Consider the following 14633-nt stretch of genomic DNA (forward strand, 5'->3'; position numbering starts at 1 on the left):
TGTTCTTGATTTGACCAACTGTTGTGAAGGGGTTTTTCTTCACCAGGGAAATAATTATTCTGTCATCCACCACAGTTGTTTTCCGTGGTCTTCCGGGTCTTTTGGTGTTGCTGAGCTCTCCGGTGCGTTCTTTCTTTTTAAGAATGTTCCAAACAGTTGATTTAGCCACACCTAATGTTTTTGCTATCTCTCTGATGGGTTTGTTTTGATTTCTCAGCCTATTGATGGCTTACTTCACTGATAGCTCTCATGGATCTCATATTGAAGGTCGACAGCAACTGATTCCAAATGCAAATGTCATACCTAGAATCAACTCCAGACCTTTTACCTGCTTAATTGATAATGAAATAACGAGGGAATAGCCCACACCTGTCCATGAAATAGCTTTTGAGTTGATAGTCCCATTACTTTTGGCCCCTTAAAAAGTGGGGGGCACATATATAAACCGTTGTAATTCCTAAACCGTTCACCTGATTTGCATGTAATTACCCTCAAATTAAATCTGAAAGTCTGCAGTTAAAGCACATCTTGTTTGTTTCATTTCAATACCATTGTGGTGGTGAAGAGAGGACAAAATATGAAAATTCTGACAATGTCCGAATATTTATGCATCTGACTGTAGATAGTTCCTGATGTCTTAATCTTTTTTAAATCAGATAATCTGGGATATGTTTTATAAATAATCACTATCATAAGTTATAAAGTCCCGACGGTCGCAACTTCAAATATTATTGAAATTAAAACTGCAATATCCAGTATACCTCCCTACTACACAAGATATTGAGTCTATTCCCACTCCTGGGAGTAGCGGGAATAAGTTCTAGTCCAATAGTACGGAGACAGGCAGGGTCACTATTATGCTTCATGAACCGAGTTCTTAATGTTGTAATTGTGAGGCCCACATACAACAACCCACAATCACAGGTTAGTAAATATACTATATACTTGGAGTCACAATTAATAAATTAATTCAAAAGATATTTTCCCTCCTGCTCAGGTATAACTATATCTCTGGTTTGCCTAGCCATTTGGGAACACACAGTACATTTTGGTTTACCACATCTGAAAAACCCCATTGGTTTAGAAGATAACCAATTGAAGCCTGTCAGATTCTTATTGTCTCTGTTGACCTTAAGGTGACTGGGTGCTATGACTGTTTTTAATGACTTTTTTTTTCGAAAAGTGACTATTGGTTTAGACAGTAAAAGATCCTGTAATATGTTGTCCTGTCTTAGGCTTCTATAATTTTGTGTGATTATGTCTAACTTCCCTTGAGCTGTTATTATATTTGCATATAAAGGCCATGTCCCAATTTCTCTCCCGTTCCATATTATTACATGGGGTGGTATTGGGGCATAAAAGATTCAACCGATCCATATGAAGAACCTCAGTATAAGCCTTTTTAAGTATGTAGTCTGGATATCCCCTCTGTTTAAAAGGTTCCAATATATCATTAGCTTGTATAGAGAAGGTGTCAACTGTAGTACAATTGCGCCGAAAGCACATCTATTGACCCTTCGGTATATTGCGTTTCCAGGGAGCAAAATAGGCGCTCCTATAATCTAGGTAAGCATTGGTGTTGACAGGTTTCATAAAGTTATGCTGCATACACACAAAGATTTTCTGTCCAACCATCCAACTAGTTAATTGGTTGGAATGAAAATCTGGTAAGGTATGGGAGTAACTTATGATCAGCAATTTGCTCCTAAATGCCAGAAAACAGATGAAAATGGCAGACAAGTTTGAACAAATTATTTAGATCAAACATTTAACAAACAGTTTTTGTCCATTTTCTGGCATTTGGGAGCAAATTGTTGATTGTCATTTGCTTTCATACCTTACCAGATTTTCATTCCGACCAATCAACTAGTTGGATGGTTGGACGGAAAATCTTTACGTGTGTACCCAGCCTTAGAGGTGATTATTTTATTCCCCTGATCCTCGAGGCTCACATCTAGAATATCAATCTTACTGGAATGATAAGTAAAGGTAAAATGAAGATTGTAGGAATTAGTGTTCAAAGAGGTGACAAAGGAAGTGGCAGAAGAAAGATCCCCATCCCAAATGATAAAAAGATCAATGATATAATGGCCATAGAAGACCAGGTACGCAGCCCACCCACTCCCCCACACATGGGCATCCACAAAGTCTCCCATGTATAGGTTAGCGTAGCTGGGCGCAAACGTGGTCCTCATGGCCGTTCCCATAACCTGTAAAAAATAAGTGTCGAGAAAAAGAAGAAAATTGTGTTTGAGAATGAAAAGTCATACAATGAAGTAAAAAATCCCTGTGTTGCACCCGAAGGTCGTCATCCTTCGTATGTCTCCTGGCTGTAGCCTCCACACCCTTAATGTGTGGGATGTGGGTATATAGCGCAGTGACATCAAGAGTAAGAAAGGCAAAAGATGATTTCCACTCAATGGGTTGGATGGAATTAAGAAAATGAGTGGTATCTCTAAGGTGTGACCTCAGGGTGCTAACACAGGGTTGTAAAAAGAATCCAAATAAAAGAAAGATTAGAAGTAAGAGAATTGACACCGGAAATAATCGGACGACCTGGGGGGTGAAGTGACGGATTTAAGAATTTTGGGTAAAAAAAAAAAAGTGGGGACAGTTGCAAAATGTGGATGTAAAAAATTAAACTCCGTTCTGGATATGATCCCAGAGGCAACAGCCGGATCTAATAGTGTTTCATGTCAGCCAAAAAGGTACTTGTAGGGTCCCTTGGTATAACAGAATACAAATGACTATCCCCCAATTGTCTGTGAGCCTCAGTAATATAATATGTCTTATCCATTACCATAATGCCACCTCCCTTGTCCGCCTCTTTGAAGACAAGGGAGGTGTCCTGTGTCAGTTTTCTTAGAGCCTGTTTTTCTTGTTTGGAGAATTTGCTGTTAAATTTTGCACTACCTTTTTTCTGCAGACAGTCTTGAAGTCATCCAAGGTAATTTTGTAGAATGCTTCAACACTACTACTTTTTGCTCCAATCGGGGAAAAAATTGTGATTTAAGTTTTAATCTATTTCGACTGGTATTAATATAAAAAATTATCTTCTCTATTGATTGGTTAGAATTCTCAAGACGCTGTTATTTTCCTCCCACAGGGTTTCCAAAGTGGACAACATAATGTCATCTGTACTGTCCAAGACAATAGGAATTGATTCATCCTTCTGTTTGTGTAGCTGTTTTTTAGCAAAAATTCTTTTGCGGCAGAGGGTGCGTATGGAGCGATTCAGGTCAAAATAAAGGTCAAATATGTTGGGTTCACAAGTCGGGGAAAATTTGAGGCCCTTAGTAAGTAGGGATAGTTGAGACTTATCTAACTCTTTGGAGGAGATATTAAAAACATTCTTAGTACCTATCTGATTTAAAGGTTACTTATATTTTTCCTTATTCTTTTTCCCCACTCGTCTCCTTCTGGGCTTGAACTCCTCCGTCTTTTTGGGGTCCCTCCGTGAAATCCTATTTGTTGCTTGAGATTATCTCTCTTCGTTTTTGGGCAGGAATAGGTTCAATATCTTGTGTAGCAGGGAGGTATACTGGATGTTACAGTTTAATTCGCTACATCCAGATGGCTTGAATGAGTCGATGGAATTGAACTCAGTCTTATGTTAATACCTTCTGTAGGCTAATTTGTTAAGCGATCTTTTTCGCTTTTTTTCTTTTCTCTTCTTTCTTCTTTTCTCCCTTGAGGGGGTATTATAATAAGTATACTTTGGATTATATTATTTTAATAGTATTATTTTATTTAGATTTAAATTGTTATTATTATTTTGCTCCTTTAGAGTGACCCATCTATTTATATTTCTTTATTTCTATACATTTCAATATTAATATTTGAAGTTGCGACATTCGGGACTATATAATTTATGATAGTGATTATTTATAAAATATATCCCAGATTCTCTGATTTAAAAAAGATTAAGACATAAGGAACTATCTATATATGGGACTACAAGTAATATCCATTTGACCTATAGAGTACTTTAAAGATACTTAGAGATATGTGATCGGTTATATGTAAGAGATTTGTTAGAGCTTCCATTTGTTGTGTGAGTAGGGTAACACCTCTCGATGACTGAAATTTGTAATACCTCTGGAGACGTTACTTTGAGTGAAACATTGCTGCAAAACCAACTGAGAATGTTCCCCGGGATAACAACAGTGAGAGATAAAAACACTTTCTGTTCAGATCCTGAGAAGACGCTATTGTTAATTACTCTATTGGCCACTGTTATGGTATTTATTGTTCTATTTTGCAACACTTAAAGAACAATAGCAACATATGATCGGGAGGCTTTACTACACCTCTAAGTCTATTGGTACGGGCTTAACCATGTGACCGGACAGATCAGGTGGTTGAGAGACATTCCACATACTGAATATTATTTTTGGCAATGAAACCACGTGACAAGGACCAGTCACATGATCGGGACACCGATAATGAATTGAAATTGTAGCTTAACTTTGAAATATTAGCAAGTGTCTCTGATTATTATTTACTAATGAATATATGTATAAACTATTGGGATTAAATAAGATTGCCTTTATATTAGTTTTTAATAGATTTGATGGACGGTTTCTTTGTTACTGTGTTTGAATTGTTACATGTGTGTGTGATTTCTAATTAACGAATGGGTACGTAAAGAGATTCTGGGAACACACACTTATGCTTACACTCCTGAGGAAGCTGGGGGACCATACCCCAGCGAAACGCATTGAGATGCTTACCTTTAAACTCCAAAGATTGACTGGATATATATTTTGGACTATTTCATCAGCCCTTCCGGGTAGAATTGCTGGATTGCGGCATTTTGGACCTTTAGGTGGATAACATCTCATAACCTGAACTACTGCACAGTGGATGCTAAAAATTAGATCTTGAGAACTTATTTCCACGGATTGGTAACCTTATGCTGCTTAATTTAATCCCTTGGACATACAGGAGGGGGTCCTCATTTCCAGTTTAAACAAGTTCGCAGTTAATACTGCATTAATTTGCTTTGCATTTGTTTGTGCAACAAGTTTTTTGGATTCTGATTCTTTTATTTAGATGTATTTATGCATGTTGGAAATTTTCTTATTGTGCACCAAGTGCATTGTTTAGTGCGCACTATATAATAACTGAAAAATACATATAAAAATGTATTCCAATATCAAACCGTCCATCATACTTTTATGTGTTTAGCGCTGGTCTCTATAATATTTATCTTGTGACTATTATCAGGGACTGACTATCCCTTTTGCCAGCTGCTTGATTAACAGGTCGTTGGTATATTCTTGTATATTTTTATTCTCCCGTTGATCTCTTTCTAAAAGTATCATTTAAGTGACCTTTACAAACTTCCATGGGATATTTCTTTTTTTATTTATTTTCATTAGATTTTATAAGTATATTTATCAGACAATATAATATAACATTCCTTATGGTAATGATCACTAGCTAGCCAAATGTGAACGTTAGAAGACATGAAGGAAATTGATTTTACATGTTAGCAAGAATCTAAGGCAGCACATAGAGGGAAATCGCCTTCTCCTGAAGCCGGGACTGGGAAGTCACATAACCGACATATATTGAAAAAGTAGACCACCTTCTATCTAAAGGTAAAACAATCACATTGTTGGCTGACAAATGTAGTGATTACAAGTAATCAACCAGACTCTGTTCCCACCTGTCAGTTGTTTTATGCCCATTTATAGGTAGCAGACATCTCTTACAGCAGAGAGAAAATACGGTTCTCTGTGGGCTACAATAATGTTATCAGAACGACAAGTCATCCCTCCACTTTTATTTTCCTGAGCCTGGCTCAGAGAAGTGCCAATGAAGTTATAACCCGAGTCAGTTGCTATGCTTGGGCTAAGGCATCTACTGCAAATGAGCACTTCTTATTTTAAAGATAAAATACTTGTTCATTTAGGTCTCATTACATCCATTTCAGTTGGAAAGAGGATACAGTGAAATTTGTACTCGATTCTTCAAATACGTAGATCCGGTAACCATTAGACATAAACTTCGGGAGGTAGTCACCCCTAATTTTGCCTAATGTCATCTGACACTTTTTTTCTTTCTTTCTTTTTATCTTGATTTGGGTTTTTATACAGATTGGATGAGAGAGGAAAGACTTGTCTTAAGGCAAAATCCACCATTTTATTTGGTACTAACAAACTGTTTAGTGAAATCCTACATTTTGGTTTAATGGGTAAAACCTTTTGAGTCCTCTAAGGACAGGATGCTGATTTGAAAGTCTCAAGCTCAGATCTTTGGGCACCCAGTTAGTCTGGAATAAGGATGGTGGAGGGTCAGGGATTCTGTGGTATATCTGCTTCCAATAGTGCTTCATTTTCAGGAATCTGAAGTAATATTTTGCCAATCTGACAGAAATGAACAAAGTCACCTACCACCTTTGTGAAAAGGTTTGAGAGGGTATTTATTTTCTAGGTGATTTTATATTCGCTGAACATATCAATGCATAACTGCCCAAATATTGCCAGAATATGTCCATTTTCAAATATACAGCAAACCTCCATTGCAATTTTTCATCAGGTCACAGTCTGTAGTAATGGTAGATCTAATGCTGCCTCTATTTTGGAACACGAGGCCCTTAGAAAGCCTATACAGTACCATCATTAACTGGAATTGTGGCCTTTTAAGAGGATAATCCTCTATAGTTGAATCTTTCTGCTTAAATTAAAATAGGAATGATCTTAAAAAATGTTTTTTGAACTAAGGAAACCTTGTGATCATCTTATTTGTATCCAGGAACATTAGATCTGAAGCATGAATTACTGTAATGTGGCATTCTGCATGTTCTTCTGGAACTAGCTAAGGGAAATCTTCATTAAGGATTGGACATGTTTAAGACATTCTTGATCAGATTGTTGCTTTAGTCATTAGACATGGGAAAAACACAAATAACTAAGGCAGGAGTTTGCTTACACTTGAGATTTGTTTTGTTTGTTTTTTCTACAATTTATACTATAAAATAATTTAGAGACAAATCTCCCAAGTTTAAAAAATGTATGGGAAAAATTGCATAGACCAGCTGAAGTAAATTCAATCTACCGCAGTATAGCCCAGTCCAGGTTATCAACTGGGAAACATGACATACATATGGAGAAGCTGCCAGCCCCAAGTAACAATGTGCCAGAATTTGTGCATGCCTATGCCATTGCACATTGCCTGCAAAAGTGACACCCGCCAATTATGTATTCTGTAGAATCTGGCCTCTACGTAACAGCGCACCCAGGACCGGTTCTGGAAGAGGACCAAATGGTTAGGGATGGACCTCAGAAATAACTCTCCAGGTAAGGAGATCAAATGCACAATGTCTGTTGCTCAGACTCTAAAGGGATACAAGCCTTCCTAATCCCCTATAAGAAACTAGCTAATGAGGTGCTGGAACTCCTATGAGTATCCCTGCTGGCCGTGGAAGAAAAACCCAAAAGATGACACAGTCCTCCCAGGGAAAAGTTACAAGTACTGTAACTTTCTGGCATGTACTCATGGGGAAGGGACAATATCTGAGTGTCCTTCTAGAAAACATGAAGCTATAAACACACACATTTCAAAATTGTTAGAAAGAGAACATCAGATAAAGTAAAAACCCTTGCAATTAAAGGAACCTAACTGATTTTAACCCAGCTGCAAGAACTTTGTTAAAGATTATGAAAAACATTCCCCAAAGGCAGGGCTGCCATTAGGAATCGTGGGGCTTTTACAAGTCAGGACCACCCCAAGGCCCAGTGGGTGTAAAGGTTTTGTGTGGATTGCTGCATGATTTAACGAAGATGACTTGTGCTCATCTACCATTCTTAGGTTTAATTATGGACTTGGTTGTGCTTCTGATTGCCAGCCAATGGCCATAGTTCTACCTACAACATCCATAAGATGAGGGAGAAGTTGAAGACAAGGGGGTAGAAAGGTGTGGTACAAGAAGAAAGTGAATGGTGGGGGTAATTAAGAGAAGTAGTCTGTTAAAAGATGGGAGGATGAGAAACATAGAATAATGTGACAAAGGTGAACAAAGAAAGTGATAGCTTGGATGCACTTTTGGGCAGTGGAGGGCGGCAGAGTCACACATGGAGAAGTGGGGCACAGACACCCATTGGAGGGTGCAGAGGCACAAGTGGAGTAGAGTCGGTTGGCAGAGGCACTCGTGGACAAGAGTAGGGAGGAGTAGAGGCACTCATCAAGGAGTGGTGAGGGAACAGGCACACCTGGAGAGTGGAGGTTGTGCAGAGGCATACATGTGGAGTGGAGGGGTCAGAGGTTCATATATACCCCTTTTCCACTAAAGTCCCAGGTATGACCCAGGATTTGGAACACTGTTCCAAATCCCTTTTACAGTGTGGCACTGGCCCGGGTGATTCCCGGGTCAGTGCCGTTCAATCCTGCTAGCTAGCAGGATTGAATTGCCGGGAAAACTGGACCCAGTTTAACAGTTTCCACTGACAAAAATCCCAGGTGGAAGCGCGTTCACGTGCAATAATCTGGAATTTTCAGGTCAATGGAAAAGGGGTATTACTAAGCTACAGACTGAAGACCTAGGTGGAGACATAAACTGACACACAGGGTGGTAGGGAGGGAGCATAGAACTGCAGATACAGTGGGTGAGATCCCTGTTCTACTTCGTGCTAAATGCTTACTGGGCTGTGTTCCTGTCTGGTTTACAGATTTTCCAGGCCATTGAGGAAGCCGAGAATGGAGGAAAGTAGTGGAGGGGGTGGAGACATAGTGAGCATTAGAGATATTGCGCTGCCTCTAAAGTTGAGCACGCTTCAGGTATGGCAGGAACCATAAACAAGGGGGGGTCCGGTGCATCCCCCTTAATATATATCCTCCAACGTCAATAATCCAGACAGCAGTGCTTCTCATTCACAGGTCTGCTGGGATAATCAGCGCGGGTCCCAATCATCATTTTGGGCCTCTTGCTTCTGTATTCCCTATATACTCATGATGGCAGTCCTGCCTAAAGGACTTTTTCAACCCCCAGATGTCATTAACTAATACTAGAAGTAAGTTGTTCCTTTTGAGCTGTCACACAAGCATTTACAATAATGCACTTTGAGAGCTCACCAAGTGTAAGTCTCTCAGGGACCTCTTCTAGACGATAAGCAGAGCCTAGGAAATGTAGCTCCCTATCATCTACCCAGGCCTGGCATCTGCTATTCATGTGCATTGGTTGATAAATTTGAGCTTTGCATTCCAGGTGCCTGTTACATCGGTGATCCCAACCATATTGTCCCCCACTAGGGAACCAAGAGACTAACTGAACACAATTATTGCAAAAAATGCAAAAATTTAGGATTTTGCCCATGTTTCTGGAAAAGAGTGTAAAATAATGTATTTTGTATTTAGGCTCTAACATTATAATAAACCATGATTGTACAACTAAAATCTGTACATACATTGAGTTTTAGGCTACATTAGCAGATCTACGGGTACAGGCACCACTGAAAAGTACCTACTTAATAACAGGACAGCTGGGGTGGTCGCTTTGGAGCCACCACACAGTGACATTCAAGGCGGATTGGCTGGATGATCATCAAGCAGATAACTCAATGGAAGTAAAACTGCTGATGTAAGAACAGGTCCATACTATAGTAAATACAAATGGGAACCGGTTTGTGGCCTGCTGTGAATGCTCTCTACAGTGTACTTTAGATCTAGTACTGTATGCTACGTGATTGTTCATGTAACACCCACTGAAACAGTAGGTGGATTGATACATTGCTGTGTTTGATATTTTAGTGAGGAGAGGGATACAGCTGTGTGATTTGTCATGTCCGAGAAAGAGGGGCAGAGTGAGAGACAGAGCTGTAGTGATTACTGGCAGTGAGAACAGTGTGGACAACTCAATCGGAGCCCCAGGAAAAAGAGGAGTTGCTGGGGTCCCCTGGCACCCTAAATTGTTCGAGAGGAGGAATCACCCCAAATTATTTAGTGAGGGGTAGAAATACCATACAAAGCAAGGGCAATGACCCCATATATGACGAGGAGAGAATTGGCCATGAATAGAGCATGGGGTCAATTATATATATATATATATATACACACACAGTACTAGTCAAAAGTTTGCACACACCTCATTCAATGGTTTTTTATTATTTAACTTATTTTCAACATAGTAGATTAATACTGAAGACATTATAACTATAAAAGAACACATATGGAATTATGTTGTAAACAAATAAGTGTTAAACATATCAAAATATGTTTTATATTTTAGATTTCTCAAAGTAGCCCCCTTTTGCTTGGATGACAGCTTTGCACACTCTTGGCATTCTCTCCATCAGCTTCATTAGGTAGTCTCCTGGAATGGTTTTCCAACAGTCTTGAAGGAGTTCCCAGAGGTACTGAGCACTTGTTGGCTGCTTTTCCTTCACTCTGCAGTCCAACTCATCCCAAATCAGCTCAATTGGGTTTAGGTCGGGTGATTGTGGAGGCCAGGTCATCTGACGCAGCACTCCATCACTTTCCTTCTTGGTCAAGTAGCCCTTACATAGCCTTGAGGTGTTTGTTGGTTCATTGTCTTGTTGAAAAACAAATGATGGCCCCAGTAAGCGCAAACCATATGGGATGGCATGGCGCTGCAGAATGCTGTGGTAGCCATGCTGGTTAAGTGTGCCTTGAATTTTGAATAAATCACCAACAGTATCACCAGCAAAGCACCCACACACCATCACACTTCCTCCACCATGCTTCACAGTGGGAACTACACATGCAGAAACCATCCGCTCACCTTCTCTGCGTCTCACAAAGACACAGTGGTTGGAACCAAAAATCTCAAATTTGGACTCATCAGACCAAAGTACAGATTTCCACTGGTGTAATGTCCATTCCTTGTGTTTCTTGACCCAAATAATTCTCTTCTTCTTGTTGTTCATCCTCAGTAGTGGCTTCTTCGCAGCAATACGACCATGAAGGCCTGATTCACGCAGTCTCCTCTGAACAGTTTATGTTGAGATTTGTCTGCTTCTTGAACTCTGTGAAGACTTTTTGTGGTCTCTAATCTGAGGTGCTGTTAAGTAGCGGGTTCTGAGGCTGGTAACTCTAATGAACTTATCCTCTGCAGCAGAGGTAACTCTTGGTCTTCCTTTCCTGGGGCGGTCCTCATGAGAGCCAGTTTCATCATAGCATTTGATGGTTTTTGCAACTGCAGTCTAATGTTATTCATATGACTTTATTTTATACACTTGTTGGAAAATTCAGATTGTATATTGTGCTTATTAAATTTGTTTAACACACAGTAATTATTTATATATTTATGCATGTCATTTTTTGGCAATTCAATACCGCAAATTTGCGCCGTATGCTCTAAAAAGCCATTTTTTAGTTTCTTATTGATAGTTTTCCTGGGGGGACTACTCCTATTGTATGTGTGTGTATATGTATGTGTGTATATATATATATATATATATATATATATATTCTTGTTTATTGATCTTGATTAGAAGTGATTGGGATTGGTTTTAGGTAGCGCCCATCAATTGTCCTTTTTTTTTTTTTTTTACACACTCTATTCCTTCCATTGGAGATGTATCAAACCTTATAAAAAGTGAAGTTACCCATAGCAACCAATTACGGTAGCTTTTGTTTATCATTTTATAGAATGTACTTTTATAAATGTTGGCTACAAGCTTATTGGTTGCTAGTAGCAACTTCGTCAATTGTTCACTTCCCCACTCTTTTGAAGATTTAATACTTTCCCGACAGAGTAAAGCGATGCAGATCTGTGATAAAGATAAATAAAAATCAGCTAGGCAGACTTATGTACAGTAAAGCCCTACAAGGAGTGCTGCAGAGTGACAGTGAGAAGTAGCTCAGAGTAACTTGTGGAGAGTAGTAACTGTATATGAGTTGAGTTCATTGCTAGTGTCTGTAAATGTGAAGACCATGGAGAGCCTGATAAAAGTAGGGTAATATATTTAGGAGAGGAGAAGGAGTTGTACAAGTTATTCCTTTAGCATATTGCAACCAAGTTTTGTGCTGAAGGAGTCATTTAATAAAGAGAACATATTATGGAATAGAGATGGTCTGGTGCCCAACTTATTTTATTTGCACCTCACAACCACCATGTAACCTCATTTGTGTCCATGCGAGAATAAACTTTGCTGTAAAGCCTGCATGTCCCTAATTGCCCACACCCATTAGCTAGCCAATGTGGGAGAATGCATTAGAGCGGACGTGAGCTGTTGAATTATTCAACTTATACCAGCTACACTGTGACATTCACCAAAGGGTTCAACAAATGATTCTGCAGTCACTAGTGCTTAGACCTATGTACCATATACTGTTTTGAGTATATCAGTCTGTGTAAAATGTGCACTGACATGAATTGCATATTCTCAATATAGAACCTATACATTTCCAGCACTGGGCCTGACTCGGCTATTTATATTCATGTAATCGCAGCTGCTGTGCAAAATAAGCTGATGCATGCAGCAGTCTGGAAATGTATTGAGACGCCCAGCGGCGGCTTCACAGATCCGTGCAGCACCGAACGCAGATTATTCAATGTTAGCAGTCCTGAGTGAGACTATGGTAGCGCAGAATGGCTGCGGGAGCTGAGACTAGCTCCATAATTTCTGTGTACAGGATCACAGATGTAGGCAGTAGTGCGCCCCGAAAACAGTAATGACATGCCTGTGTTTTTGCCGCCACCCCCGTTACTTCCTACAATCCAGCCTCCGTCTGTCAATCACTTGCAAATAAATTTTTACTACAACCATAGTCCCATTTGATCCCAATTCAATTGCGTGTGCACAGTGGGGCTAAGACGCATGCACAGTCAGCCGACAATCGCTCAACTAAATAAACATTTACATTGTTTACATATCTGAACCAGACCCACTATAGGGTACATCCAGGGGCGTAGAGAGCAACCGAGTCCCGGTAAAGAGGGGTCGTGGCCACGCCTCCTTGAAAGAAAAAAAAAATAATTTTGCAGCGCCGCTTCTGTGAGCCCCTCAGCCCGGTGCAAAGCCAGAGGGGGGAGCGATCGCTCCCCCCCCTCAGGTATAGGAGATTGCTGTCCAAAGCAATCTCCCACTGCATCCCAGCTCATGCTGTGTACTGGGAGGGAGTGGGGGGGGGTTTGCGCCGGGCCCCTCTGGAAGCCCGGGTAAATTGTACCCGCTCCCCCCCCCCCCTCTCGGCACCCCTGGGTACATCCATGAGATGTATCTAATTGAAAATTTCTTTCATCTACTTTGGGAGGCACCGGTAACCTTGGGTTTATAGAGGGCGCCAGTGCTGTTTTTGTTCTAACTCATCCACCAATAGATGCTCATTTTTAGTTTTAGTGCTCATGGAATAGGGCACCATTTCTTTTGACAGCCCAGGCAGCAAGTTTTCATGTATTGTATCTCACTTTCTTTCTCCACAAGAAGCAGTTTTCTGTTTAGTAAAGAAAAGCATTTATGTGCTGTATATATTTTTTCTTTTCTGCAGGAGAAGATGGGAAAGTTGCATGTCGACATTTAGAGGAAACGCTGGGGAGTTTGCCACGAATCTTTGCACCTGGAGCCATGGCAAGCACAGCATTCTAAAGTCATAAGAAACTTCTTTTTACTGCTTTGCAATCAATGAAGGCCTATGGTCTTCCCGTTTTTTATACAGGTGTTTCAAGATATGAGTGAACTTACATGACAGTATTAATCATTTCCTTCACTGCGGAGTGGTCTGATGGAGACTGCCTATCTGATTGAGAGCTTTACCAAACCAACTTGGATGACCTACCTCTGACAACTGCAATGTCTAGCAGAGCATAAAAGGACACTGAGCAAGAAAAGATGCTTGATGAGTGTTGAGAGGAATTATCCTTAATGCTCCATCATTTGGGAGGGAGGAAACTAATGCAGTCAGAGGTATTCCTATGGAGAATGACTCATGCCCAGTAACAACTGCAACAGATATTTAAGTGTAGTATGTTACTAACACATGTAATACTGCTGTCTCGTAACTGTCAGAATTTGCCACACGTCTGCATTGCATTATTCTTGTAACCTCATTTGAAATTTATCCCACAGTATAAGTGGCCTTTGATATTTTTGTAAAGAATACCACTAGTTCTTGTTCTGTGGACTTACTATTTTATTTCTTAATTATTGTTTTTAATGTTAAATTTTAAAGGCAGAGGAGAGATCCTTTCAAATCACTCTGTTTTTTGTCTCTGCTTGTAACGGGTGGAATTTATATCAATAAATGGCCATTTGGTGATTTAGATTTGATCAACAAAACAAACCAAGTGGCTAAACAAATGTCACTGCCATTTCAAAATGGAAATTCTGCAATATCTTCGTTAACAGAAAGTAGAATTAAATATGATGACAAATTTCTCTTAGGACAACACTATGGTAAATATGTAATTTAGTTCTTCAGTTGCAAATCTCTAGAAGTTTTATGTTTTTGTCTATACTACTGACCTAGTAATTTTTCATTTGACCAACCTGCTTGAGTTTAAAGGCAAATACATTGGGAACATCAAACATTTAATACAAGGACTGCTCTATACGAAGAAGGATGGGTACTACCAATGAGCTCTGACTTTTATTAACACTATCTATATATATATATATATATATATATATATATATATATATATATCGAGAGAGATGACACTAAGTATC

General features: G+C 39.5%; 1 protein-coding gene across 6 annotated transcripts in view; it reads left to right on the plus strand.

Moving 5' to 3' along the window:
* Positions 1-14223, plus strand: part of RIPOR1 (RHO family interacting cell polarization regulator 1) — a 238548-nt gene extending 224325 nt beyond the window's left edge. For 5 of the 6 annotated variants that reach the window (XM_088456781.1, XM_088456786.1, XM_088456784.1 and 2 more), the window contains one exon: positions 13456-14223. In XM_088456781.1, coding sequence (XP_088312907.1) covers positions 13456-13553 — 98 coding nt within the window. In that variant the 3' untranslated portion in view covers positions 13554-14223. Of the gene's footprint in view, positions 1-7219; positions 7308-13455 lie in introns of all 6 variants that reach the window. The other variant, XM_088456785.1, reaches the window with a different exon arrangement.
* Positions 14224-14633: the final 410 nt, after the last annotated feature.

The sequence above is a fragment of the Taudactylus pleione genome, unplaced genomic scaffold (assembly GCF_031769625.1).
Source record: "Taudactylus pleione unplaced genomic scaffold, aTauple2 ptg000717l, whole genome shotgun sequence".
Taxonomy (NCBI): domain Eukaryota; kingdom Metazoa; phylum Chordata; class Amphibia; order Anura; family Myobatrachidae; genus Taudactylus; species Taudactylus pleione.